Source organism: Dendropsophus ebraccatus, chromosome 15 (assembly GCF_027789765.1).
Source record: "Dendropsophus ebraccatus isolate aDenEbr1 chromosome 15, aDenEbr1.pat, whole genome shotgun sequence".
NCBI classification, from domain to species: Eukaryota; Metazoa; Chordata; class Amphibia; order Anura; family Hylidae; genus Dendropsophus; species Dendropsophus ebraccatus.
In genome coordinates, this window is record NC_091468.1 from 73,753,521 (window position 1) to 73,781,020 (window position 27,500).

The following is a 27,500-nucleotide window of genomic DNA, read 5'->3' on the forward strand; positions in this document are numbered from 1 at the left end:
TTTTCTATAAGTTACTCCATCCCCGTGTGTTCTCTGATAATCGCCCCGTCACATATATATATATATATATATATATATATATATATCCGAATGTAATATATATATACACCCAAATGTAATATATGCACACCCGAATGTAATATATACACACCCGAATGTAATATACATACACCCAAATTAAATATATATATATATACACCCGAATGTAATATATACAAACCCGAATGTAATATACATGCAGCCAAATGTAATATATGTACACCCAAATGTAATATATATACACCCCAATGTCATATATATATACATACACCTGAAAGTGCCCGCATTCCAATTGAAAATGAATTAAGTTCATCAAGCCATTACTGCAGTACCGGCCAGGATGAACTTTACAGGCAGCGGCTGTTCTGTGACACTGCTCTGTAATAAGTTCATGGTTTTGTCTATGTGCAATGCCTATAGTCCTGTAAAATATACGTGCCAATCAATTTAGGTCTATTGCAAAGTTGTTGTACTGCTACTACAGCTACTACAAACTACAACCAAAAAAAGAACAGATGCTGATTCTTCGTAGCAAAAAACTTTTAGATCTTTATTGAATATATGTTAAAACAATTTATAAAAAAAAAAGACAAACCAAACATTAAAAAGAACGGAGGTGTTTCTATTGTTGCCAAATTACATAGGGTGGTATCCCTGACCAACAACCTACATCACAACACAGGGGGAAATATTCTAAAATATCATACAGTAGGACACTCAATAGATATATAAAAAATAAAGTGCTAGTGCATTCAATGTATAAAGTAGACCTACACCCAGTTAGTGAATCTCCTATCCACCCTTCATCTACTATTATTGCCCCACCACATCTAGAGATCCAGCCAGTCAGATACCTTTTGCAGTAAAATACAGTGTGTATCCTCCAGGACGCCACCACCCCGACGCGCGTTTCTTTGCCTTTGTCCGGGGGTGACGACGTCCAATCCGATAAGGGTATAAATAGTATCATCCCACCAATCACTCTCCATTATTACTTACTCAACACCTGTGGCTGATTCGGCGCATGTTCCGTCCTCCATCTCATCACTACGAGTGCGCCGCGGCCCAACCGGAAGCAGCGTCATGGCCCCGATCACGTGATCTGGCGTTGCCGGTCACATGATCATTTGGTACCATGACCGTGGCGCCGATCATGTGGGCCACCGCGCACCGCAGACAGAGTAGTCCTTTGGGCATGCGCACTGCCACGGATAATCTATTGGAGTAAACATGCAGGCAGGATGTGTGATGTCCCCTCATTAAAAGTAAAAATACAATCAGTGCTATAGTGGTTCAATTGTGGACAAACTAGATTGTGAACAATAAAGTGCAGTGTGTACTAGTGTGAACAAAATATGAAAACTAGTGAATGTGCAAACTAAAAAAATGTTTTACATAAAATTTCTTTATCATGTATATAAATATAATAAATAAATATTAAAGTATGAATTCAAATCACTATATGAACATATTCTAGTGGAAAGTGCTTAGGCGCATTAACAACAAATATATGTATAAATATGAAGAGTGTGTATAATAGGTATAAAAAAAAATGAATGTGCGGTGATAAATTTATAACAAAAGTGTAAAATGCATGTGACCTAAAAAACGGTGTCAAGTGTGGATGATCTATGTGTCAAAAACGTGTATTAAGTGCAAAATCAATCAATTGTGAAAGAACAATTTGTCATGTTATGTGCAAAGTTAAAGTGCAGTGCAAACATCACAAAAAAGCAAAAAACGCATCAGGTGCAAAAAAACGCATAGTGTGAATAGGGGAAAAAAAAGGGGAGAAAATCCTTGAGGGGAGTTCTTCAATCCTTATTCAACTTCATACGTATTATCACAAACATCCATGCTGCAGTATTGAGGGTGGGAGAGACAATTCTACACTACAAGAAAGAGAGAAAAAAGAAAATGGTTCAGTTAAAAATGATTAATACATTTAAAAACTTAAAAACAAAATGGGACTTGGAGAAGAAAACTTAGGATCTAGCACCTTAACTCAGAAACGGAGCTCAGAACCTCATTCATACCCAAGGGATATACTGTTTTTAGCTTCCAAATCCACTTGGCTTCACATTGAGCCAGACGAGTGTTCCAATCTCCCCCCCTGACTTCTATATTCATCTTGTCAATGCCTCTAACTTTTAGAAGGCGAGGATTGCAATCATGGTACTTCTTAAAGTGGCGTGCCACAGGTTTTAAATTTGCATATATAATTTCACATTCGCATATATACTGCTCTATAATAGTACACTTGTCTATAATAGTACACTGGTCTGTAAGAGTACACTAGTCTGTAAGAGTACACTGCTATATAATAGTACACTGGTCTATAATAGTACACTGGTCTATAATAGTACACTACTATATAATAGTACACTAGTCTGTAAGAGTACACTGCTCTATAATAGTACACTGCTATATAATAGTACACTGGTCTATAATAGTACACTACTATATAATAGTACACTGCTATATAATAGTACACTGCTCTATAATAGTACACTGCTATATAATAGTACACTAGTCTATAATAGTACACTGCTATATAATAGTACACTGGTCTATAATAGTACACTGGTCTATAATAGTACACTGCTATATAATAGTACACTAGTCTATAATAGTACACTGCTCTATAATAGTACACTAGTCTGTAAGAGTACACTGCTATATAATAGTACACTGGTCTATAATAGTACACTGCTCTATAATAGTACACTGCTCTATAATAGTACACTAGTCTATAATACACTGCTCTATAATAGTACACTAGTCTATAATAGTACACTGCTCTGTAATAGTACACTAGTCTATAATAGTACACTGCTCTATAATAGTACACTGCTCTATAATAGTACACTGCTATATAATAGTACACTAGTCTATAATAGTACACTGCTCTATAATAGTACACTGCTCTATAATAGTACACTAGTCTATAATAGTACACTGCTATATAATAGTACACTAGTCTATAATAGTACACTGCTCTATAATAGTACACTGGTCTATAATAGTACACTGCTCTATAATAGTACACTGCTATATAATAGTACACTAGTCTATAATAGTACACTGCTCTATAATAGTACACTAGTCTGTAAGAGTACACTGCTATATAATAGTACACTAGTCTATAATAGTACACTGCTCTATAATAGTACACTGGTCTATAATAGTACACTGCTCTATAATAGTACACTGCTATATAATAGTACACTAGTCTATAATAGTACACTGCTCTATAATAGTACACTAGTCTGTAAGAGTACACTGCTATATAATAGTACACTGGTCTATAATAGTACACTGCTATATAATAGTACACTGGTCTATAATAGTACACTGCTCTATAATAGTACACTGCTATATAATAGTACACTGCTCTATAATACACTGCTCTATAATAGTACACTAGTCTATAATAGTACACTGCTCTGTAATAGTACACTAGTCTATAATAGTACACTGCTATATAATAGTACACTGCTCTATAATAGTACACTGCTATATAATAGTACACTAGTCTATAATACACTGCTCTATAATAGTACACTAGTCTATAATAGTACACTGGTCTATAATAGTACACTGGTCTATAATAGTACACTGCTATATAATAGTACACTGCTCTATAATAGTACACTGCTATATAATAGTACACTAGTCTATAATAGTACACTGCTCTATAATAGTACACTAGTCTATAATAGTACACTGCTATATAATAGTACACTAGTCTATAATAGTACACTGGTCTATAATAGTACACTAGTCTATAATAGTACACTGCTATATAATAGTACACTGCTCTATAATAGTACACTGCTATATAATAGTACACTGGTCTATAATAGTACACTGCTCTATAATAGTACACTGCTCTATAATAGTACACTGCTCTATAATAGTACACTGCTATATAATAGTACACTGCTCTATAATAGTACACTGGTCTATAATAGTACACTGCTCTGTAATAGTACACTAGTCTATAATAGTACACTGCTCTATAATAGTACACTAGTCTATAATAGTACACTGCTATATAATAGTACACTAGTCTATAATAGTACACTGCTATATAATAGTACACTGCTCTATAATAGTACACTGGTCTATAATAGTACACTGCTCTGTAATAGTACACTAGTCTATAATAGTACACTGCTATATAATAGTACACTGCTCTATAATAGTACACTGCTATATAATAGTACACTAGTCTATAATAGTACACTGCTCTATAATAGTACACTAGTCTATAATAGTACACTGCTATATAATAGTACACTGCTCTATAATAGTACACTGCTCTATAATAGTACACTAGTCTATAATAGTACACTGCTATATAATAGTACACTGCTCTATAATAGTACACTGCTATATAATAGTACACTAGTCTATAATAGTACACTGCTCTATAATAGTACACTGCTCTATAATAGTACACTAGTCTATAATAGTACACTGCTATATAATAGTACACTGCTCTATAATAGTACACTGCTCTATAATAGTACACTAGTCTATAATAGTACACTGCTATATAATAGTACACTGCTCTATAATAGTACACTGCTCTATAATAGTACACTAGTCTATAATAGTACACTAGTCTATAATAGTACACTAGTCTATAATAGTACACTGCTATATAATAGTACACTGCTCTATAATAGTACACTGCTCTATAATAGTACACTGCTATATAATAGTACACTAGTCTATAATAGTACACTGCTATATAATAGTACACTAGTCTATAATAGTACACTGCTATATAATAGTACACTGGTCTATAATAGTACACTGGTCTATAATAGTACACTGCTCTATAATAGTACACTAGTCTATAATAGTACACTGCTCTATAATAGTACACTAGTCTATAATAGTACACTGGTCTATAATAGTACACTAGTCTATAATAGTACACTGCTATATAATAGTACACTAGTCTATAATAGTACACTGGTCTATAATAGTACACTGCTCTATAATAGTACACTAGTCTATAATAGTACACTGCTATATAATAGTACACTAGTCTATAATAGTACACTGGTCTATAATAGTACACTGGTCTATAATAGTACACTGGTCTATAATAGTACACTGCTCTATAATAGTACACTAGTCTATAATAGTACACTGGTCTATAATAGTACACTAGTCTGTAAGAGTACACTGCTATATAATAGTACACTGCTCTATAATAGTACACTAGTCTATAATAGTACACTGCTCTATAATAGTACACTGCTATATAATAGTACACTAGTCTATAATAGTACACTGCTCTATAATAGTACACTGCTATATAATAGTACACTAGTCTATAATAGTACACTAGTCTATAATAGTACACTGCTATATAATAGTACACTGGTCTATAATAGTACACTGCTCTATAATAGTACACTAGTCTATAATAGTACACTAGTCTATAATAGTACACTAGTCTATAATAGTACACTGCTATATAATAGTACACTAGTCTATAATAGTACACTGGTCTATAATAGTACACTGCTCTATAATAGTACACTGCTCTATAATAGTACACTAGTCTATAATAGTACACTAGTCTATAATAGTACACTAGTCTATAATAGTACACTGGTCTATAATAGTACACTAGTCTATAATAGTACACTGCTATATAATAGTACACTAGTCTATAATAGTACACTAGTCTATAATAGTACACTGCTCTATAATAGTACACTGCTATATAATAGTACACTAGTCTATAATAGTACACTGGTCTATAATAGTACACTGCTCTATAATAGTACACTGCTCTATAATAGTACACTGGTCTATAATAGTACACTGCTATATAATAGTACACTGGTCTATAATAGTACACTGCTCTATAATAGTACACTGCTATATAATAGTACACTGCTCTATAATAGTACACTGCTCTATAATAGTACACTAGTCTATAATAGTACACTGCTCTATAATAGTACACTGCTCTATAATAGTACACTAGTCTATAATAGTACACTGCTCTATAATAGTACACTAGTCTATAATAGTACACTGCTCTATAATAGTACACTGGTCTATAATAGTACACTGCTATATAATAGTACACTGCTATATAATAGTACACTGGTCTATAATAGTACACTGCTCTATAATAGTACACTAGTCTATAATAGTACACTAGTCTATAATAGTACACTAGTCTATAATAGTACACTGCTATATAATAGTACACTGCTCTATAATAGTACACTGCTCTATAATAGTACACTAGTCTATAATAGTACACTAGTCTATAATAGTACACTAGTCTATAATAGTACACTGCTATATAATAGTACACTGCTCTATAATAGTACACTGCTATATAATAGTACACTGGTCTATAATAGTACACTGCTCTATAATAGTACACTGGTCTATAATAGTACACTGCTCTATAATAGTACACTGCTATATAATAGTACACTGGTCTATAATAGTACGCTGCTCTATAATAGTACACTGGTCTATAATAGTACACTAGTCTATAATAGTACACTGCTATATAATAGTACACTAGTCTATAATAGTACACTGCTATATAATAGTACACTGGTCTATAATAGTACACTGCTCTATAATAGTACACTGGTCTATAATAGTACACTGCTCTATAATAGTACACTAGTCTATAATAGTACACTGGTCTATAATAGTACACTGCTCTATAATAGTACACTGGTCTATAATAGTACACTGCTCTATAATAGTACACTAGTCTATAATGGTACACTAGTCTATAATAGTACACTGCTCTATAATAGTACACTGCTATATAATAGTACACTGCTCTATAATAGTACACTGCTATATAATAGTACACTGCTCTATAATAGTACACTGGTCTATAATAGTACACTGCTCTATAATAGTACACTAGTCTATAATAGTACACTGGTCTATAATAGTACACTGCTCTATAATAGTACACTGGTCTATAATAGTACACTGCTATATAATAGTACACTGGTCTATAATAGTACACTGCTCTATAATAGTACACTGGTCTATAATAGTACACTGCTCTATAATAGTACACTAGTCTATAATAGTACACTGCTCTATAATAGTACACTGGTCTATAATAGTACACTGCTCTATAATAGTACACTAGTCTATAATAGTACACTAGTCTATAATAGTACACTGCTCTATAATAGTACACTAGTCTATAATAGTACACTAGTCTATAATAGTACACTGCTCTATAATAGTACACTATAAATACCCCAGACACCACAGTGTACAATCCTCGGCTTATCCTAGAGCTATCAATGTCTTCGGCCCTCTATAAGGGTACCTTTAGACAGAGAGATTTATCTGACAGATTTTTGAAGCCAAAGCCAGGAATGGGTTTGAAAACAGGAGAAATCTCAGTCTTTCCTTTATGACCTGTTCTCTGTTTATAGTCTGTTCCTGGCTTTGGCTTCCAAAATCTTTCAGATAAATCTGTCTGCGTAAAGGCATCCTCTGGCATCCTCTATTCTGCGCTAATAATCTCTTCTGCCATATTCTTGTAGGACTCTAATATTAAGAACGACTCAGCGTGAAATATGGTGTTTTGGAAAAGTATAAATGACTGATGAGCAAACAATGGGATCCAGTACATTCCGAAAGGCAGCGACACTGGACGAGCTCCTGTATACTTGTATCCAGATGTTTGGTATGTATTATAGAGGTCTGTCCATAGCTATCCTGATAACAGCCGTATCCCGATAACAGCTGTGACAGTGTGCTGTAGCTGGCAGTCCCCTGAGGGCTGTACCTGAGGTGGTGACAGTATGCTGTAGCTGTACCTGAGGGGGTGACAGTATGCTGTATCTGTACCTGAGGTGGTGACGGTGTGCTGTAGCTGTACCTGAGGGGGTGACAGTGTGCTGTAGCTGTACCTGAGGTGGTGACAGTGTGCTGTAGCTGTACCTGAGGTGGTGACAGTATGCTGTAGCTGTACCTGAGGTGGTGACAGTATGCTGTAGCTGTACCTGAGGTGGTGACAGTATGCTGTAGCTGTACCTGAGGGGGTGACAGTGTGCTGTAGCTGTACCTGAGGTGGTGACAGTGTGCTGTAGCTGTACCTGAGGTGGTGACAGTATGCTGTAGCTGTACCTGAGGGGGTGACAGTGTGCTGTAGCTGTACCTGAGGTGGTGACGGTGCGCTGTAGCTGTACCTGAGGTGGTGACAGTGTGCTGTAGCTGTACCTGAGGTGGTGACAGTGTGCTGTAGCTGTACCTGAGGTGGTGACAGTGTGCTGTAGCTGTACCTGAGGTGGTGACAGTGCGCTGTAGCTGTACCTGAGGTGGTGACAGTGTGCTGTAGCTGTACCTGAGGTGGTGACAGTGTGCTGTAGCTGTACCTGAGGTGGTGACAGTGTGCTGTAGCTGTACCTGAGGTGGTGACAGTGTGCTGTAGCTGTACCTGAGGTGGTGACAGTGTGCTGTAGCTGTACCTGAGGTGGTGACAGTGTGTTGTAGCTGGCAGTCCCCTGAGGGCTGTACCTGAGGTGGTCACGTGGTGTCCCACCACGGGTGTTGCTATTGGTTGCACCCTTTGTAAAAGCCTATACTTTTGTGGTGATGTAGTAGTATCAGAGTTTTGCCACAAGATGTCGCTGTTATAACTTTGTGTAGTCAGATGTAGGTTCCATAGGGTTATTGTTTGCTTATTGTACCACATGGCTCTGTACACCAATGAGAGTTCTATCATCTCTCTCTTTACTTTTACATATGCACTTCTCACCCACTCACAGCACACCTTACATGCGTTGTAGGAACTAAGTCACATGGGTAGAGGAAGTGTAGCGTCTTTTGCCTTTGGATTCTGTAGAGAAAGGACGTAAGCTAGAATGCTCTCTACAGTGGTCCAGTTGGGCCCTGGCTCCTGCCAGGTCCCTAGTCTAACTTGTGCAGTCTAGACGTAGACTGGAGCACATGTATATTCCTACTATTTCTTCTCAAGTAACCTCACTCCACACTATGCAGTGTTAAGCTCCCACTAGAGAGGACAAGTCAGGGATCATCCTAACCCACGCCGTAGACTAAGAGTAACACAGTGCAGGACAGTATCCATAAAGAAGTAAGGAACTTATCCGGATAGAGCAAAGTTGCTAGAAGCCTATGAACTCAACAGGGAACCCTCAGCATTCCGCTCATCCCAGGTAACAAGGTCTGGGGCTTGTGTCACCCTCTAGGATGGGTCACCCGACACTGGTGGTTAATAGGTGATGCAAAGACCAAAGAGTCAAAAAATAGGCAGAAGTATTCTCTCTACTCTCAAGTGTGAAATATTGTATCAAGGCAAAGCTGTATGACCTGCTGCCAACCTCAAGTATCTTCAGAGTAAACAAGATTATACTTATGCTAAAGAGACTCTGTGATTCCTCGCTAAGCACCGACACAGCACACACACCTTCCTTGGGTCATCTCCCCTTTATGTGGGTGGCAGTACCAATAGTCCGGGTGGGTCACTACTCCACTCCGGACCACCGTGATAATTACCCAAGGGACCCCGCAACAACCCGACAGGAGACTGACCACAGGTGGAACAAGGTATAGCCGGCCAATTAAACTAAAAGCAGGTGTCCCACCATACCTGTGTGCCCAACCTGCACTGGCAACAACAAAAAAAATACCACCGGGCAAGGCTGTATCATAGCCAACCACCACAGGACTGGCGTCATGCTTAAAGGGGTAGTGCACCAAAAAAAAATTTCTTTCAAATCAACTGCTGCCATGAAGTGCCAGAGATTTGTAATTTACTTCTATTAAAAAATCTCAAGCCTTCCAGTACTTATCAGCTGCTGTATGCCCAACAGGAAGTTGTATTATTTCCAGTCTGGAGAGCAGGAGAGGTTTTCTATGAGGATTTGCTCCTGTTTTGGACAGTTCCTGACATGGACAGAGGAGGCAACAGAGAGCACTGTGTCAGACAGGAAAGAAAACACCACTTCCTGCTGGACACACAGCAGCTGATAAGTACTGGAAGACTTGAGATTTTTTAATAGAAGTGAATTACAAATCTCTGGCACTTTATGGCACCAGTTGATTTGAAAGAAAAATTTTTTTGGTGGACTACCCCTTTAACCATCTGGCAAGTGACTGGCCGCACCTCCACACCGGGGGTGAACACCGCCCCAGGTACAGCCCTCAGGGGACTGCCAGCTACAGCACACTGTCACCACCTCAGCTACAGCACACTGTCACCACCTCAGGTACAGCTACAGCACACTGTCACCACCTCAGGTACAGCTACAGCACACTGTCACCCCCTTAGGTACAGCACACTGTCACCCCCTCAGGTACAGCTACAGCACACTGTCACCTCCTCAGGTACAACTACAGCACACTGTCACCTCCTCAGGTACAGCTACAGCACACTGTCACCACCTCAGGTACAGCTACAGCGCACTGTCACCACCTCAGCTACAGCGCACTGTCACCACCTCAGCTACAGCTACAGCGCACTGTCACCACCTCAGGTACAGCTACAGCACACTGTCACCACCTCAGGTACAGCTACAGCACACTGTCACCACCTCAGGTACAGCTACAACACACTGTCACCACCTCAGGTACAGCTACAGCACACTGTCACCTCCTCAGGTACAGCTACAGCACACTGTCACCTCCTCAGGTACAGCTACAGCGCACTGTCACCTCCTCAGGTACAGCTACAGCACACTGTCACCACCTCAGCTACAGCTACAGCACACCGTCACCACCTCAGGTACAGCTACAGCACACTGTCACCACCTCAGGTATAGCTACAGCACACCGTCACCACCTCAGGTACAGCTACAGCACACTGTCAGCACCTCAGGTACAACTACAGCACACTGTCACCCCCTCAGGTACAGCTACAGCACACTGTCACCACCTCAGGTACAGCTACAGCACACTGTCACCACCTCAGGTACAGCTACAGCACACTGTCACCCCCTTAGGTACAGCACACTGTCACCCCCTCAGGTACAGCTACAGCACACTGTCACCTCCTCAGGTACAACTACAGCACTCTGTCACCTCCTCAGGTACAACTACAGCACACTGTCACCACCTCAGGTACAGCTACAGCACACTGTCACCCCCTCAGGTACAGCTACAGCACACTGTCACCACCTCAGGTACAGCTACAGCACACTGTCACCACCTCAGGTACAGCTACAGCACACTGTCACCACCTCAGGTACAGCTACAGCACACTGTCACCACCTCAGGTACAGCTACAGCACACTGTGACCACCTCAGGTACAGCTACAGCACACTGTCACCACCTCAGGTACAGCTACAGCACACTGTCACCCCCTCAGGGACAGCTACAGCACACTGTCACCACCTCAGGTACAGCTACAGCACACTGTCACCCCCTCAGGTACAGCTACAGCACACTGTCACCACCTCAGGTACAGCTACAGCGCACTGTCACCCCCTCAGGTACAGCTACAGCACACTGTCACCACCTCAGGTACAGCTACAGCACACTGTGACCACCTCAGGTACAGCTACAGCACACCGTCACCCCCTCAGGTACAGCTACAACACACTGTTACCACCTCAGGTACAGCTACAGCACACTGTCACCACCTCAACTACAGCACTCTGTCACCCCCTCAGGTACAGCTACAGCACACTGTCACCACCTCAGATACAGCTACAGCACACTGTCACCCCCTCAGGTACAGCTACAGCACACTGTCACCCCCTCAGGGACAGCTACAGCACACTGTTACCACCTCAGGTACAGCTACAGCACACTGTCACCACCTCAACTACAGCACTCTGTCACCCCCTCAGGTACAGCTACAGCACACTGTCACCACCTCAGGTACAGCTACAGCGCACTGTCACCCCCTCAGGTACAGCTACAGCACACTGTCACCACCTCAGGTACAGCTACAGCACACTGTGACCACCTCAGGTACAGCTACAGCACACTGTCACCCCCTCAGGGACAGCTACAGCACACTGTTACCACCTCAGGTACAGCTACAGCACACTGTCACCACCTCAACTACAGCACTCTGTCACCCCCTCAGGTACAGCTACAGCACACTGTCACCACCTCAGATACAGCTACAGCACACTGTCACCCCCTCAGGTACAGCTACAGCACACTGTCACCCCCTCAGGTACAGCTACAGCACACTGTCACCCCCTCAGGTACAGCTACAGCATACTGTCACCACCTCAGGTACAGCTACAGCGCACTGTCACCCCCTCAGGTACAGCTACAGCGCACTGTCACCACCTCAGATACAGCTACAGCACACTGTCACCCCCTCAGGTACAGCTACAGCACACTGTCACCCCCTCAGGTACAGCTACAGCACACTGTCACCCCCTCAGGTACAGCTACAGCACACTGTCACCACCTCAGGTACAGCTACAGCACACTGTCACCACCTCAGCTACAGCTATAGCACACTGTCACCACCTCAGGTACAGCTACAGCACACTGTCACCACCTCAGGTACAGCTACAGCACACTGTCGCCACCTCAGGTACAGCTACCACCACCTCAGGTACAGCTACAGCACACTGTCACCACCTCAGGTACAGCTACAGCACACTGTCACCACCTCAGGTACAGCTACAGCACACTGTCACCCCCTCAGCTACAGCACACTGTCACCACTAAGGGCTGTTCCCCCTCGCTCCATGCCTGACTGATCCATCTCTCCCCTCCGCTCTATGCCTGACTGATCCATCTCTCCCCTCCGCTCCATGCCTGACTGATTCATCTCTCCCCTCCGCTCCATGCCTGACTGATCCATCTCTCCCCTCCGCTCTATGCCTGACTGATCCATCTCTCCCCTCCGCTCCATGCCTGACTGATCCATCTCTCCCCTCCGCTCCATGCCTGACTGATCCATCTCTCCCCTCCGCTCCATGCCTGACTGATCCATCTTTTCCCTACCGGTCCATGCCTGACTGATCCATCTCTCCCCTCCGCTCCATGCCTCAATGATCCATCTCTCCCCTCCGCTCCATGCCTGACTGATTCATCTCGCCCCTCCGCTCCATGCCTGACTGATCCATCTCTCCCCTCCGCTCCATGCCTGACTGATCCATCTCTCCCCTCCGCTCCATGCCTGACTGATCCATCTCTCCCCTCCGCTCCATGCCCGACTGATCCATCTCTCCCCTCCGCTCCATGCCCGACTGATCCATCTCTCCCCTCCGGTCCATGCCTGACTGATCCATCTCTCCCCTCCGGTCCATGCCTGACCGATCCATCCCTCCCCTCCGGTCCATGCCTGACCGATCCATCTCTCCCCTCCGCTCCATGCCTGACTGATTCATCTCTCCCCTCCGCTCCATGCCTGACTGATCCATCTCTCCCCTCCGCTCCATGCCTGACTGATTCATCTCTCCCCTCCGCTCCATGCCTTATTGATCCATCTCTCCCCTCCGCTCCATGCCTGACTGATCCATCTCTCCCCGCCGGTCCATGCCTGACTGATCCATCTCTCCCCTCCGCTCCATGCCTGACTGATCCATCTCTCCCCTCCGCTCCATGCCTGACTGATTCATCTCTCACCTCCGGTCCATGCCTGACTGATTCATCTCTCCCCTCCGGTCCATGCCTGACCGATCCATCCCTCCCCTCCGGTCCATGCCTGACCGATCCATCTCTCCCCTCCGCTCCATGCCTGACTGATCCATCTCTCCCCTCCGCTCCATGCCTGACTGATCCATCTCTCCCCTCCACTCCATGCCTGACCGATCCATCTCTCCCCTCCGCTCCATGCCTGACTGATCCATCTCTCCCCTCCGCTCCATGCCTGACTGATCCATCTCGCCCCTCTGCTCCATGCCTGACTGATCCATCTCGCCCCTCTGCTCCATGCCTGACTGATCCATCTCTCCCCTCCGGTCCATGCCTCAATGATCCATCTCTCCCCGCCGCTCCATGCCTGACTGATCCATCTCGCCCCTCTGCTCCATGCCTGACTGATCCATCTCTCCCCTCCGGTCCATGCCTCAATGATCCATCTCTCCCCTCCGCTCCATGCCTGACTGATCCATCTCTCCCCGCCGGTCCATGCCTGACTGATCCATCTCGCCCCTCCGCTCCATGCCTGACTGATCCATCTCTGCCCTCCGCTCCATGCCTGACTGATCCATCTCTCCCCGCCGGTCCATGCCTGACTGATTCATCTTTCCCCTCCGCTCCATGCCTGACTGATCCATCTCTCCCCTCTGCTCCATGCCTGACTGATCCATCTCTCCCCTCCGCTCCAGTAGATCACATACGGCTCTGCTCCCCCTACATTGTTTATTACATTCATGTTGTTTTGTCATGATTTTATGTTATGGTCTGTATGTTAAAGGGGCACTCCTGCGAAAATCTTTTTCTTTCAAATCAACTGGTGTCAGAAAGTTATATAGATTTGTAATTTAATTCCATTTAATAATCTCTAGTCTTTCAGTAATTATCAGCTGCTGTATGCCCAGCAGAAAGTGGTTTATTCTCTCCAGTCTTTCAGTGCTTACCAGCTGCTGTATACCCTGCAGGATGTGGTGCATTTTCCCCAGTCTGACACAGTGCTCTCTGCTGCCACCTCTGTCCATGTCAGGAACTGTCCAGATCAGCAGCAAATCCCTATAGAAAACCTCTCCTGTTCTGGACAGTTCCTGACATGGACAGAGGTGGCAGCAGAGAGCACTGTGTCAGACTGGAGAGAATACATCACATCCTGCAGGACATACAGCCGCTGATAAGTACTGGAAGACTGGAGAGAATACACCACTTGCTGCAGGGCATACAGCAGCTGATAAGTACTGGAAGACTGGAGAGAATACACCACTTCCTGCAGGACATACAGCAGCTGATAAGTACTGGACTGGAGATTATTAGCTTTCCTGCTCTTGTTAGTATACCTCAGTACAGACCAAGGCTTATAAAACATATCGAGCGTTAGGAAGTTACGATGTCGCTAATGATGTGATTTTTTTCCTCAGATGAGAGAGGTGACCTGAGTGACCACCTGCTGCCGAGGACTCTGCTGCTGATGCATCGCTGGTATCTTTCGTCTACGGAACTCGCTGGAAAACTTCTCTCCATATATCCTTCACGTAGCGAACAAGCAGAGGGGGCGCAACTCCAGCACGTCCGACCATACGGCGTGTGATTACCGGAGGCTGAAGAAGATGGAGACCGCCCTAAGGCTGCGGGGAAGACACGGATACAGCCATAGGCCATAGAATGTGTCCCTTCTCCCAAACTCCTGGGCGGCCTCCGACTTCTCCGGCCAACGGTCATGAAATGATTGGACTGGATGCTGGAGCTGCACTAGAACACGACACAGGCTGGACAGGCTGCACTAGAACAGGACACAGGCTGGACAGGCTGCACTAGAACAGGACACAGGGCGGACAGGCTGCACTAGAACAGGACACAGGCTGGACAGGCTGCACTAGAACAGGACACAGGCCGGACAGGCTGCACTAGAACTCGACACAGGCTGGACAGGCTGCACTAGAACTCGACACAGGCTGGACAGGCTGCACTAGAACAGGACACAGGGCGGACAGGCTGCACTAGAACAGGACACAGGCCAGACAGGCTGCACTAGAACTCGACACAGGCCGGACAGGCTGCACTAGAACTCGACACAGGCCGGACAGGCTGCACTAGAACACGACACAGGCCGGACAGGCTGCACTAGAACAGGACACAGGCCGGACAGGCTGCACTAGAACAGGACACAGGCCGGACAGGCTGCACTAGAACAGGACACAGGCTGCACCAGAGCACGACACAGGGCGGACAGGCTGCACTAGAACAGGACACAGGCTGCACCAGAGCACGACACAGGGCGGACAGGCTGCACTAGAACAGGACACAGGCCGGACAGGCTGCACTAGAACAGGACACAGGCCGGACAGGCTGCACTAGAACAGGACACAGGCCGGACAGGCTGCACTAGAACAGGACACAGGCCGGACAGGCTGCACCAGAGCACGACACAGGGCGGACAGGCTGCATCAGAGCACGACACAGGGCGGACAGGCTGCATCAGAGCACGACACAGGGCGGACAGGCTGCATCAGAGTACGACACAGGACGGACAGGCTGCATCAGAGCACGACACAGGACGGACAGGCTGCATTAGAACAGGACACAGGCCGGACAGGCTGCACGCCCGCTTCATATACATCACCAGCTCCGTATAATTGTGTCACCATTATGGATTAGAGCCAGATACAACTGAGATTTAATAATTTTTTATCAGATTTTATTATTTGATTTATCTTATTTTCTTCCATTATTCGGGGGATAGCTATCTTGGATCAGCTGGTTTTAACAGCATTTAGCTTATGCTTTCCTGCAAGCCCCATAGACATAAGCAGGATTGCGCGGCCCTATTCATTTCTGTGGGAGAGTTTTCCGTACATGACCTGTGACCTCTGTGATGGTCATTGAACAGGGAAGGAGTGTCCGGACTATCAGCTATAATGTGAGTATCCTGCCCCCTTCTATATATAACCACAGATGTGAGGAGTGAGGACACCGATGAGACGTTTCTTCTTCAGAACAGGAAACCTCAGTTATTAAACCAAGTAACTGGTTGGATCGATAGTAAAATGAAGAATTAGAAAAAACATAAAAATTCTAGAAATAATAGATCTCTTTTTGGTGACAGATTCCCTTTAATTGGGTATTCCACTCAGACATAACCTTTGATATGTTGCTGCCCATGGTGAGACTAACAATTCCTTCCATACCTGTTAATATCTATTCAGTTTCCTTCCCCCAGTTCTCAGCAGCTTCTTTCTGCTGAAGACACAAAAACCTGTGTGTGAGCTTTTCTCTGTCTCCCCCTCCTGACCCCCTCCCTTCTGAGACGGCTGATGTAAACAAGTCCCTGGCAGGCTGTATCTGCAACATTGTAGCTTCTTTGTAATGCTGGGAGGGTTATTCTGAGGTCAAGTTGCTGATGAACCCTCTGTGATTATCCCTCCCAGCTTTACAAAGCAAGGGGCACACCCCTTAGTGAATCTGGCTGGGCGCCCGAATCTGCGCCCGATGTATGAAATCTACACCCTTCCAGCAGGTGTAGATTTGCGTCATGATTTGAGCAGGCGTAAATCATGATAAATGAGGCGCGGTAGGAGGCCACGCCTCCTCCCTGCCTTATCATGCCCCCCCAAGCTCCGCCAGCCCGCCGATCGGGCGAGCAGGGCGTATGGGGGGCGTGCGCCAGGGAGAAGGGGCCAATCTGCACCTTCTTTCTGGCGTACGCTTCGTAAATCCCAACCCCCCCCCCCCCCCCCCCCCCCTGTGTGTAGTTTCCATAGGAGAGGACATGATTTCTGTGAGATGATGCAGTCAGACCTGTTGGGATCAGCTGATCACTGATTTGGCTTGAGTCGTATAGGAAATTGTACAGTTGGCACAGACGCTTATGGATTATTGCGGCAGACAGGGGAGAGGTGTGCGGTGTATAGATGGGTATTAGCCACCAGTAACTATATCTTTACATCCTATAATACACGGCTGTCCAGAGGTGGTTATCTGGGAGTAGAGAAGGTTCCTCTCTTTTATAATCCACAGCGCCCCCTGTCCTCAGGCTGTGTGCGCTATTATAACGTTAATGGAACTGAGCTGCAATTCCACAGACAAACTGGGGACAAGGGTGGTGCTGTGCCATTTCCAATGCTGGAGAACCCCTTTAAGGCCTAGACATCCAGGGCTTATCAAGGAGGGGGGTCCGCTCTTTGTTATTTACATTCTTCTAGGGAACATGGACAAAAGTTTTCCTGTAAATGATGATAGGTAAAAAACTGTATTAGGCCATGTTCACACAAAGTAAGTTGCTTACTACAACGGCCGTGATTGGTACAGAAATGACGTTGTGCTGCAGGCCGAGGAAATCCCAGCTGGAATATATAAACATAGTACATATATACATACACAGGGTATACACTCCGACCGGGATTTCTAGCGGCGCTGTAGAAAAGGACATGTCAGTTTTCTGCGGCCCCTATTCATTGAATAGCGGCCGCAGAAAACCCTGTCAGTGCACACAGTGGAGCGAGCGGCTCTGGCCGCTCGCTCCATAGTGTGCTCTGGGGAGTTCTGATGCGGGCGCATAAAGATGCGCCCGCATCAGAACTCTGCAGCTGGTCTCATACCAAATGTGAACATAGCCTAAGGCTGGCAGGGTTTTCTGCAGCCGCTATTCAATCAATGACATGTCTGTTTTCTACAGCACCGCTAGAGATCCTGGCCGGAGTGTATACTATGTGTATGTATATATGTACTATGTGTATACACTCTGGCCAAGATTTCCTCATAATTTCTGTACCAATCACAGCCGTTGGAACAACGGCCGTGATTACCGCGGAGCTTACGTTGTGTGAACATGGCCTAAGAAGACAAATTTAGAACCGGTCCCATCTCCTCTGAGAGACAACAAACACTTCTCTGCTTTCCTCTATACTGTAGATCTCCCATTAAATGATCTGATACAGTCCTAATAAAACTTATTGTTAGGGACATTTTCGTTTTCTGGTCATTTCTTTAACCTTTGCACTTATCGTAACGCCAGCGGTGAAAACTGTAACGTCTTCCGGTTAAAGACATGCCACTTCATGAGGTAAAGTACCTGGAAAGGAGGTGATTAGCGACTCACATTATATCCCATACAGCAATCCCTCAACTTACAATGGCTTCAGGTTACAAAACATACTCAACATACAATGGCCTCAACATACAATGGCCTCAACATACAATGGCCTCAACATACAATGGAATCAACATACAATGGCCTCAACATACAATGGCCTCAACATACAATGGCCTCAACATACAATGGCCTCAACATACAATGGCCTCAACATACAATGGCCTCAACATACAATGGATTCAACATACAATGGACTCAACATACAATGGACTCTTCTAGACCATCGTAACTTGAGTTCAGACCCAACATACAGACATTCATGATCTGCGGCACATGGAAATAATTCGATCGACCAATGACAGTGGCCGTTATACTAGTAATACCCCAGTATTAGTGAGATGATTGGCTTATAGCACGTCCCTGCAGTACAGTGTGGTACTACATGTCCTCTACTGCTCTCTACCTGCACCAGCTTGAGTTGCTCCTTTGGGCACAAAGTGAGGGCGGCTTCATGTTATATTTCTGGGACCCCATGTGGTCTGTACAGGACTCTGAAACCGCTCCGGTCCTCTACATAGAAAGTAATGTACAGTCTCCGCTCTCTGCGCATGGAAGGACTGGCTTCATATTAGTTATTTGCACATTTTTCGTATAATCTTCATTTTTTTCTCATTTTGGGTGATATTATGGGGGCTGCGGAATACAGAATCAAGAAGGTGCTCCATAGATTAGGAGAATGACTTGTCTTCACATTCTACAATTGGGATTTTGTGATGGATGTCCGGTTATATTAAGTGGAGCACACTTTAATCACGCTTGGTATAGTCTAATCCTGGGCGTGTGGCACGCGACTGGCAGCGGCTGCTGGAGGTGGATGCCGCCCTGAGGAGTCCTGGAAGACATGGATGCCGCCCCGGGAAGTCCTGGAAGACATGGATGCCGCCCGGGGAGTCCTGGAAGACTTGGATGCCGCCCCGGAAAGTCCTGGAAGACATGGATGCCGCCCCGGAAAGTCCTGGAAGACATGGATGCCGCCTGGGGGAGTCCTGGAAGACATGGATGCCGCCCCAGAAAGTCCTGGAAGACATGGATGCCGCCCCGGAAAGTCCTGGAAGACATGGATGCCGCCCCGGGAAGTCCTGGAAGACATGGATGCCGCCCCGGAGAGTCCTGGAAGACATGGATGCCGCCCCGGGGAGTCCTGGAAGACATGGATGCCGCCCGGGGAGTCCTGGAAGACATGAATGCCACCCCGGAAAGTCCTGGAAGACATGGATGCCGCCCCGGAAAGTCCTGGAAGACATGGATGCCGCCCTGGAAAGTCCTGGAAGACATGGATGCCGCCCCGGGAAGTCCTGGAAGACATGGATGCCGCCCCGGGGAGTCCTGGAAGACATGGATGCCGCCCCGGGGAGTCCTGGAAGACATGGATGCCGCCCGGGGAGTCCTGGAAGACATGGATGCCACACTGTGAAGTCCTGGAAGACATGGATGCCGCCCCGGGGAGTCCTGGAAGACATGGATGCTGCCCGGGGAGTCCTGGAAGACATGGATGCCGCCCTGGGGATTCCTGGAAGACATGGATGCCGCCCGGGAAGTCCTGGAAGACATGGATGCCGCTTGGGGAGTCCTGGAAGAGATGGATGCCGCCCCGGGGATTCCTGGAAGACATGGATGCCACCCCGGGGAGCCCTGGAAGACATGGATGCCACCCGGGGAGTCCTGGAAGACATGGATGCCACCCTGGGAAGTCCTGGAAGACATGGATGCCGTCCCAGAGAGATTGGGATTTTGTGATGGACGTCCAGTTATATTAAGTGGAGCACACTTTAATCACGCTTGGGACAGTCTGATCCTGGGCGTCTGGCACGCGACTGGCAGCGGCTGCTGGAGGTGAATGCCGCCCCGGGGAGTCCTGGAGGACATGGATGCCGCCCCGCGAAGTCCTGGAAGACATGGATGCCGCCCCGGGGAGTCCTGGAAGACATGGATGCCGCCCCGGGGAGTCCTGGAAGACATGGATGCCGCCCCTGGAAGACATGGATGCCGCCCGGGGGAGTCCTGGAAGACATGGATGCTGCCCCGGGAAGTCCTGGAAGAGATGGATGCCGCCCCGGGGAGACCTGGAAGACATGGATGCCGCCCTGGGAAGGCCTGGAAGAGATGGATGCCGCCCTCAGAACTCCTGGAAGAGATGGATGCCGCCCTCGGGACTCCTGGAAGAGATGGATGCTGCCCTCGGGATTCCTGGAAGAGATGGATGCTGCCCTCGGGACTCCTGGAAGAGATGGATGCCGCCCTCGGGACTCCTGGAAGAGATGGATGCCGCCCTCGGGACTCCTGGAAGAGATGGATGCCGTCCCGGAGAGTCCTGGAAGACATGAATGCAGCCCCAGGGAGTCCTGGAAGACATGGATGCCACCCCGGAGAGTCCTGGAAGACATGGATGCCGCCCCGGGTGTCCTGGAAGACATGGATGCCGCCATAGTCCATAGGGCTGCATCCCTCCTGAGCAGTCACGGCTAATCCCATATTCAGACAATCCTGAGCGTGAAGCTCAAATATACTGCTCAGTAATAAAGAGGAAATGTAAAAAAGAGGTGAGAGCGGTTTTTTCCTTTTTTTTTTTTTTTTTTTGGAAATAACACAATAGGACAATGACCAGTTCTGCTTCTTAGGAAAAGTTTTGTTCCAAAGCTTCTGCTGACAATCCCCGCCGATGTCCAGGTGTCACCACGTGCAGGAACCTTCTATCAGGAGCCATTCAGCTGGACATGGTCAGCAGAACTACGGAGGATCTGGCCAAGTGTATTTTAATTGCAAAATGAATGAATAATTTACATAATACAAAAATTCCTTTACTTTTTTTTTTTTTTTAAATGAGCCAGTTACCGTTCACTGATTCTGCGTTTGATTCGGGGGGCTTCCACATACGCCGGACCAGCAGAGTTCCTGAAACCAATATCTGCAAAGCGAGGAAAGATTTTACTTCTCTTTTTAAGAAATGTTATTCTAGTTTTGGCTTCTGAATCCAGATGAGAATTCTAATAAAATGACACCGCAAGCTTTGTTTTTACACCTAGAAATTTAGTTTTTATTTTAAAGGGGTTGTTCTATGGAAAAAAAAAATCTTTTAAATCAACTGGTGCCAGAAAGCGCCAGAGATTTGTAATTTACTTCTATACAAAAGATCTCCAGTCTTCCAGTACTTATAGAGAATACACCACTCCCTACAGGACATACAGCAGCTGATAAGTACTGGAAGACTGGAGATTTTTAAAAGAAGTAAATTACAGATCTCTGGTACTTTTTTTGTGAACTCCCCCTTTAAATATGGATTTAAGATAAACTATGAGGAATGTGTGAAGAATGGGCAGCTATGCAATGTGACCCTTTCTGAGTCGTGCTGACCCCCGTGTCTCTCCTAGATACTGGATCCTGGAATTTCCTGCAGAGTTTAATTTGGATTTGGGATTAATTCAACTGATAGAGGAATTCAGAGAAGTGGCGAGCCAGCTGGGCTACGAGGAGCACATCAGTCTTATCGACATCTCCAGCATGTGAGTGCTTCATCTGCCTCATGTGCTGAATTTTTGTACCTTATGAAATGGAGTTAGGCTGCATGCACATTGTACACAGGGTCCTTATACTGTATGCACATTACAGGGCTATCAATGAGATCCGTGTTTTTCACAGCTGTACATGGTTGTGATTTATTGGTGTAATATAAAATGCTTGGAAACCTCTATATATGTTACAGGAGGAAGAAGGGAAAGGGGGACATGATGGAAACCTTTATATATATGTTACAGGAGGAAGAAGGGAAAGGGGGACATGATGGAAACCTTTATATATGTTACAGGAGGAAGAAGGGAAAGGGGGACATGATGGAAACCTTTATATATGTTACAGGAGGAAGAAGGGAAAGGGAGGACATGATGGAAACCTCTATATATGTTACAGGAGGAAGAAGGGAAAGGGGGGACATGATGGAAACCTTTATATATGTTACAGGAGGAAGAAGGGAAAGGGAGGACATGATGGAAACCTTTATATATGTTACAGGAGGAAGAAGGGAAAGGGAGGACATGATGGAAACCTTTATATATGTTACAGGAGGAAGAAGGGAAAGGGAGGACATGATGGAAACCTTTATATATGTTACAGGGGGAAGAAGGGAAAGGGGGGACATGATGGAAACCTTTATATATGTTACAGGAGGAAGAAGGGAAAGGGAGGACATGATGGAAACCTTTATATATGTTACAGGAGGAAGAAGGGAAAGGGAGGACATGATGGAAACCTCTATATATGTTACAGGAGGAAGAAGGGAAAGGGAGGACATGATGGAAACCTTTATATATGTTACAGGAGGAAGAAGGGAAAGGGGGGACATGATGGAAACCGTTATATATGTTACAGGGGGAAGAAGGGAAAGGGGGGACATGATGGAACCTTTATATATGTTACAGGAGGAAGAAGGGAAAGGGGGGACATGATGGAAACCTTTATATATGTTACAGGGGGAAGAAGGGAAAGGGAGGACATGATGGAAACCTTTATATATGTTACAGGAGGAAGAAGGGAAAGGGAGGACATGATGGAAACCTTTATATATGTTACAGGAGGAAGAAGGGAAAGGAGGACATGATGGAAACCTTTATATATGTTACAGGAGGAAGAAGGGAAAGGGGGGACATGATGGAAACCTTTATATATGTTACAGGAGGGAGAAGGGAAAGGGGGGACATGATGGAAACCTTTATATATGTTACAGGAGGAAGAAGGGAAAGGGGGTACATGATGGAAACCTTTATATATGTTACAGGAGGAAGAAGGGAAAGGGGGACATGATGGAAACCTTTATATATGTTACAGGAGGAAGAAGGGAAAGGGGGGACATGATGGAAACCTTTATATATGTTACAGGAGGAAGAAGGGAAAGGGGGGGACATGATGGATACCTTTATATATGTTACAGGAGGAAGAAGGGAAAGGGGGGACATGATGGAAACCTTTATATATGTTACAGGAGGAAGAAGGGAAAGGAGGACATGATGGAACCCTTTATGTTACAGGAGGGAAGAAGGGAAAGGAGGACATGATGGAAACCTTTATATATGTTACAGGAGGAAGAAGGGAAAGGGAGGACATGATGGAAACCTTTATATATGTTACAGGAGGAAGAAGGGAAAGGGAGGACATGATGGAAACCTTTATATATGTTACAGGAGGAAGAAGGGAAAGGGAGGACATGATGGAAACCTTTATATATGTTACAGGGGGAAGAAGGGAAAGGGAGGACATGATGGAAACCTCTATATATGTTACAGGAGGGAAGAAGGGAAAGGGAGGACATGATGGAAACCTTTATATATGTTACAGGAGGAAGAAGGGAAAGGGAGGACATGATGGAACCCTTTATATATGTTACAGGAGGGAAGAAGGGAAAGGAGGACATGATGGAAACCTTTATATATATGTTACAGGAGGAAGAAGGGAAAGGGGGACATGATGGAAACCTTTATATATGGGATGTGGGGTCGACAAAGGCAAACTGATAGAACTAATATCCATATATCCGTGCTGTCAGTATATAGATGATACAGCAGTACATACTTACCTAACTTGCGCTGTTGCTGTCATCCTGCTCTCTGGCTCTCCTTTCCGGCCACTCTCTTCAGGCCCCGCCTCCTCCGGCTGTCAATCATTGTGGAGGAAGTAGTGGTTGGACTGGAGAGCAGGATGCGGGAGACTTCCCCTAATATCAGGCAGCGGGCCGTTGTGAGACACTTAGTGGCCGAGACTTTTTCTGGGGTTGAGGGGATTATGGTAAAGTGATTTATAGCAGGAATGTAATAATAGCAATACAATAATAATAATAATAATAAAACCTTTCACGCTCTATGTGAGTCTCTGAGAAGCAGCAGTGGTCGTCTCTTCTCCCTGGTCTGCAGCTGCGGAGGGACGGTACAGCACAGTACACACTTCCTGTCAGCATCGTTTTATATTTAGAAACCTCGAGTTGGAGACTTGTGATGTAACTGCTGAAGCCGGATGTTATATGATGGCTGCCCTTATATTGCTGTCATTATATTCTTTCTACTATACAATATATACTGTACAATATATACCTTCAGGTGATACAATCTGGACAAGCCAAACAGATCTTGAAAAGATAAAGGTAAAAAGTGGTTGCTGTGGAGGACAGGAGGAGAAGAGGACAGGAGGAGAAGAGGACAGGAGGAGAAGAGGACAGGAGGAGAAGAGGACAGGAGGAGAAGAGGACAGGAGGAGAAGAGGACAGGAGGAGAAGAGGACAGGAGGAGAAGAGGACAGGAGGAGAAGAGGACAGGAGGAGAAGAGGACAGGAGGAGAAGAGGACAGGAGGAGAAGAGGACAGGAGGAGAAGAGGACAGGAGGAGAAGAGAACAGGGGAGACTAGGGGGACGGGAGACTAGGAGGACGGGAGACTAGGAGGACGGGACATTAGGAGTACAGGAGACTAGGAGGACGGGACATTAGGAGTACAGGAGGCTTGGAGAACAGGAGACTAGGAGGACAGGAGACTAGGATGACGGGAGACTAGTGGGACGGGACATTAGGAGTACAGGAGGCTTGGAGAACAGGAGACTAGGAGGACAGGCGGCTAGGAGGACAGGAGACTAGGAGGACAGGAGACCAGGAGGACAGGAGACTAGGAGGACAGGAGACTAGGAGGACAGGAGACCAGGAGACCAGGAGGACAGGAGACCAGGAGGACAGGAGACCAGGAGGACAGAAGACTAGGAGGACAGGCGGCTAGGAGGACAGGCGGCTAGGAGGACAGGAGGATATCTGTATCTCACATGATGCGTCTGCAATGTTCCAGCAGATTAGAATCCATTACTATTGGGATTTCCTTTACAACCAGGTGATAACATTGGGGGTGGGGGGATTAGTCAGCAGCTCGGAGGACCCAGCAGAATGGCGGCTCCAGCTGACTGTCCATTGCCCTTTTTCTGAGCTGTTGGCACTCCCCTTCATAAGACCCACATGACCCAAATTAGCAGGATACACCTGTGCTCACATGTCAGTACCTCCAAGTCTTTCCCATTCTGTATGCAGCAGCGGTGGTGAGTGTAATACCATATTCATACTTGTGTTGTTTGGGGGCAGCCTTCTCCGCCGGTGGTGCTGTCTGGGTTTTGGGGGGCATTTTGGGTTTGGTCCTGTGACATTGGGGTTGCAGGGCCGTTCCATGGCCTCCCTTCCCTGCACGTGCAGGCTTTGCCGGGTTGGCGGTCACTGACCGACACAGTGTGGAGTTAGCATAGGGACCCGTGTGAACCAGGAGACCGGCACGTGGTACATGGGGCAATATGGTTTGATGAAATTATATACCGACATCCTGGCGTTGGTTTTTAAACATGGCGTAGTGGCATTAGTGTCGGCCATAGGTGGGATGTGCAGCCGCTCCTTTCCCTCCATGTCACATGGCTGTCCATTGTCTCCTGGTCCAGCATTATGGTGACAGTCTGTGTTGTCCCTCTTGTTCTCAGTCCGTCGTATGACTGGATGCGGAGAGTCACACAGAGGAAGAAGACTTCCAAGAAGGGGAAGGTTTGCCTTCTGTTCGACCACCTGGAGCCGGTGGAGCTGGCGGAGCACCTGACCTTTCTGGAATATAAAGCCTTCCGGAGGATATCGGTGAGGATACGGCTACTGTGTTGTATTTATAAACTATATAGGAGACTTCTTATTGTCAGTGACCCAGAAAGAGACTGAAATCATTGGGGGAGATTTATCAGACATGGTGTAAAGTGAGACTGGCTCAGTCGCCCCCGGCAACCAATCAGATTCCACCTTTCCTTCCTCACAGACTCCTAGGAAAATGAAAGGTGGAATCTGATTGGTTGCCGGGGGCGACTGAGCCAGTCTCACTTTACACCATGTCTGATAAATCTTCCCCAATGTGTACAAGAACTAACAATATGGCCGCACTTCCTGTTATCGCCAGTCCGGACGTATCCGTGCAAGTAACCAAAAAAGCTATCATTTCCTTTAAAGAGGAACTCCAGAGAAAACCTGTTTCTTTCAAATCAGCTGGTGTCAGAAGGTTACTGGCAGGAATAGGCCTTGTGCTCCTCAGTGAGGGGCGTGCAGCACAGACAGCACTGAACCTGGTGTGAACAGGGCTCTGTTTTGTCTGTTCAGCCACAGCTGCCTTGCCTTTCAGCCTCTGGCAATGATAGGGTTACTGATCCCTGCAGCTGATCCCTACAGCTGAGCAGCCTTGTGCTTCACTTGATGGCCTGGGGTCTCTGCCAGTCAGGCTCTTTGTTTATGTGAGTGCGGGTCCAATGGGGATCTGGACCGGGCTCCTGGTTCCTCATAAATAGTCTGTGTGGTCAGCAGTAGTCGCTCTGGCTGTCCAGGCACGATGGGAGGGCGGCAACTGTAATACCTGCGTTCTAGACTTTTGTACATCATAATACCTGTTTTCTTAACTTTGTACATTGTAAGACCTGTGTTCTAGACTATTGTACATCATAATACTTGTGTACTAGACCATTGCACCTTGTAATACCTGTGTTCTAGATTATTGTACATGGTAATACCCTGTGTTCTAGACTATTTTACCTTGTAATACCTGTGTTCTAGACCATTGTACACTGTAAGACCTGTGTTCTAGACTACTGTACATTGTAAGACCTGTGTTCTAGACTATTCTCACAACAATCTTTTTAATGTTTTATGAATTTTTATACTTTTGTTGGTTCCCCAGTTTACAGA

At 45.8% G+C, this 27,500-nt stretch overlaps 1 protein-coding gene across 5 annotated transcripts in view; it reads left to right on the plus strand.

Moving 5' to 3' along the window:
- The window catches only part of RASGRP3 (RAS guanyl releasing protein 3), a 146,132-nt gene that overhangs the window by 52,130 nt on the left and 66,502 nt on the right, over positions 1-27,500 (plus strand). For 4 of the 5 annotated variants that reach the window (XM_069954253.1, XM_069954251.1, XM_069954252.1 and 1 more), the window contains exons 2-7: positions 7,614-7,756; positions 15,055-15,157; positions 18,633-18,695; positions 22,154-22,285; positions 26,267-26,414; positions 27,493-27,500. The exon at positions 27,493-27,500 is cut by the window's right edge and continues 166 nt beyond it. In XM_069954253.1, the coding sequence (XP_069810354.1) occupies positions 7,669-7,756; positions 15,055-15,157; positions 18,633-18,695; positions 22,154-22,285; positions 26,267-26,414; positions 27,493-27,500 (542 nt within the window). In that variant the 5' untranslated portion in view covers positions 7,614-7,668. The remainder of the gene's footprint in view (positions 1-7,613; positions 7,757-15,054; positions 15,158-18,632; positions 18,696-22,153; positions 22,286-26,266; positions 26,415-27,492) is intronic. The other variant, XM_069954255.1, reaches the window with a different exon arrangement.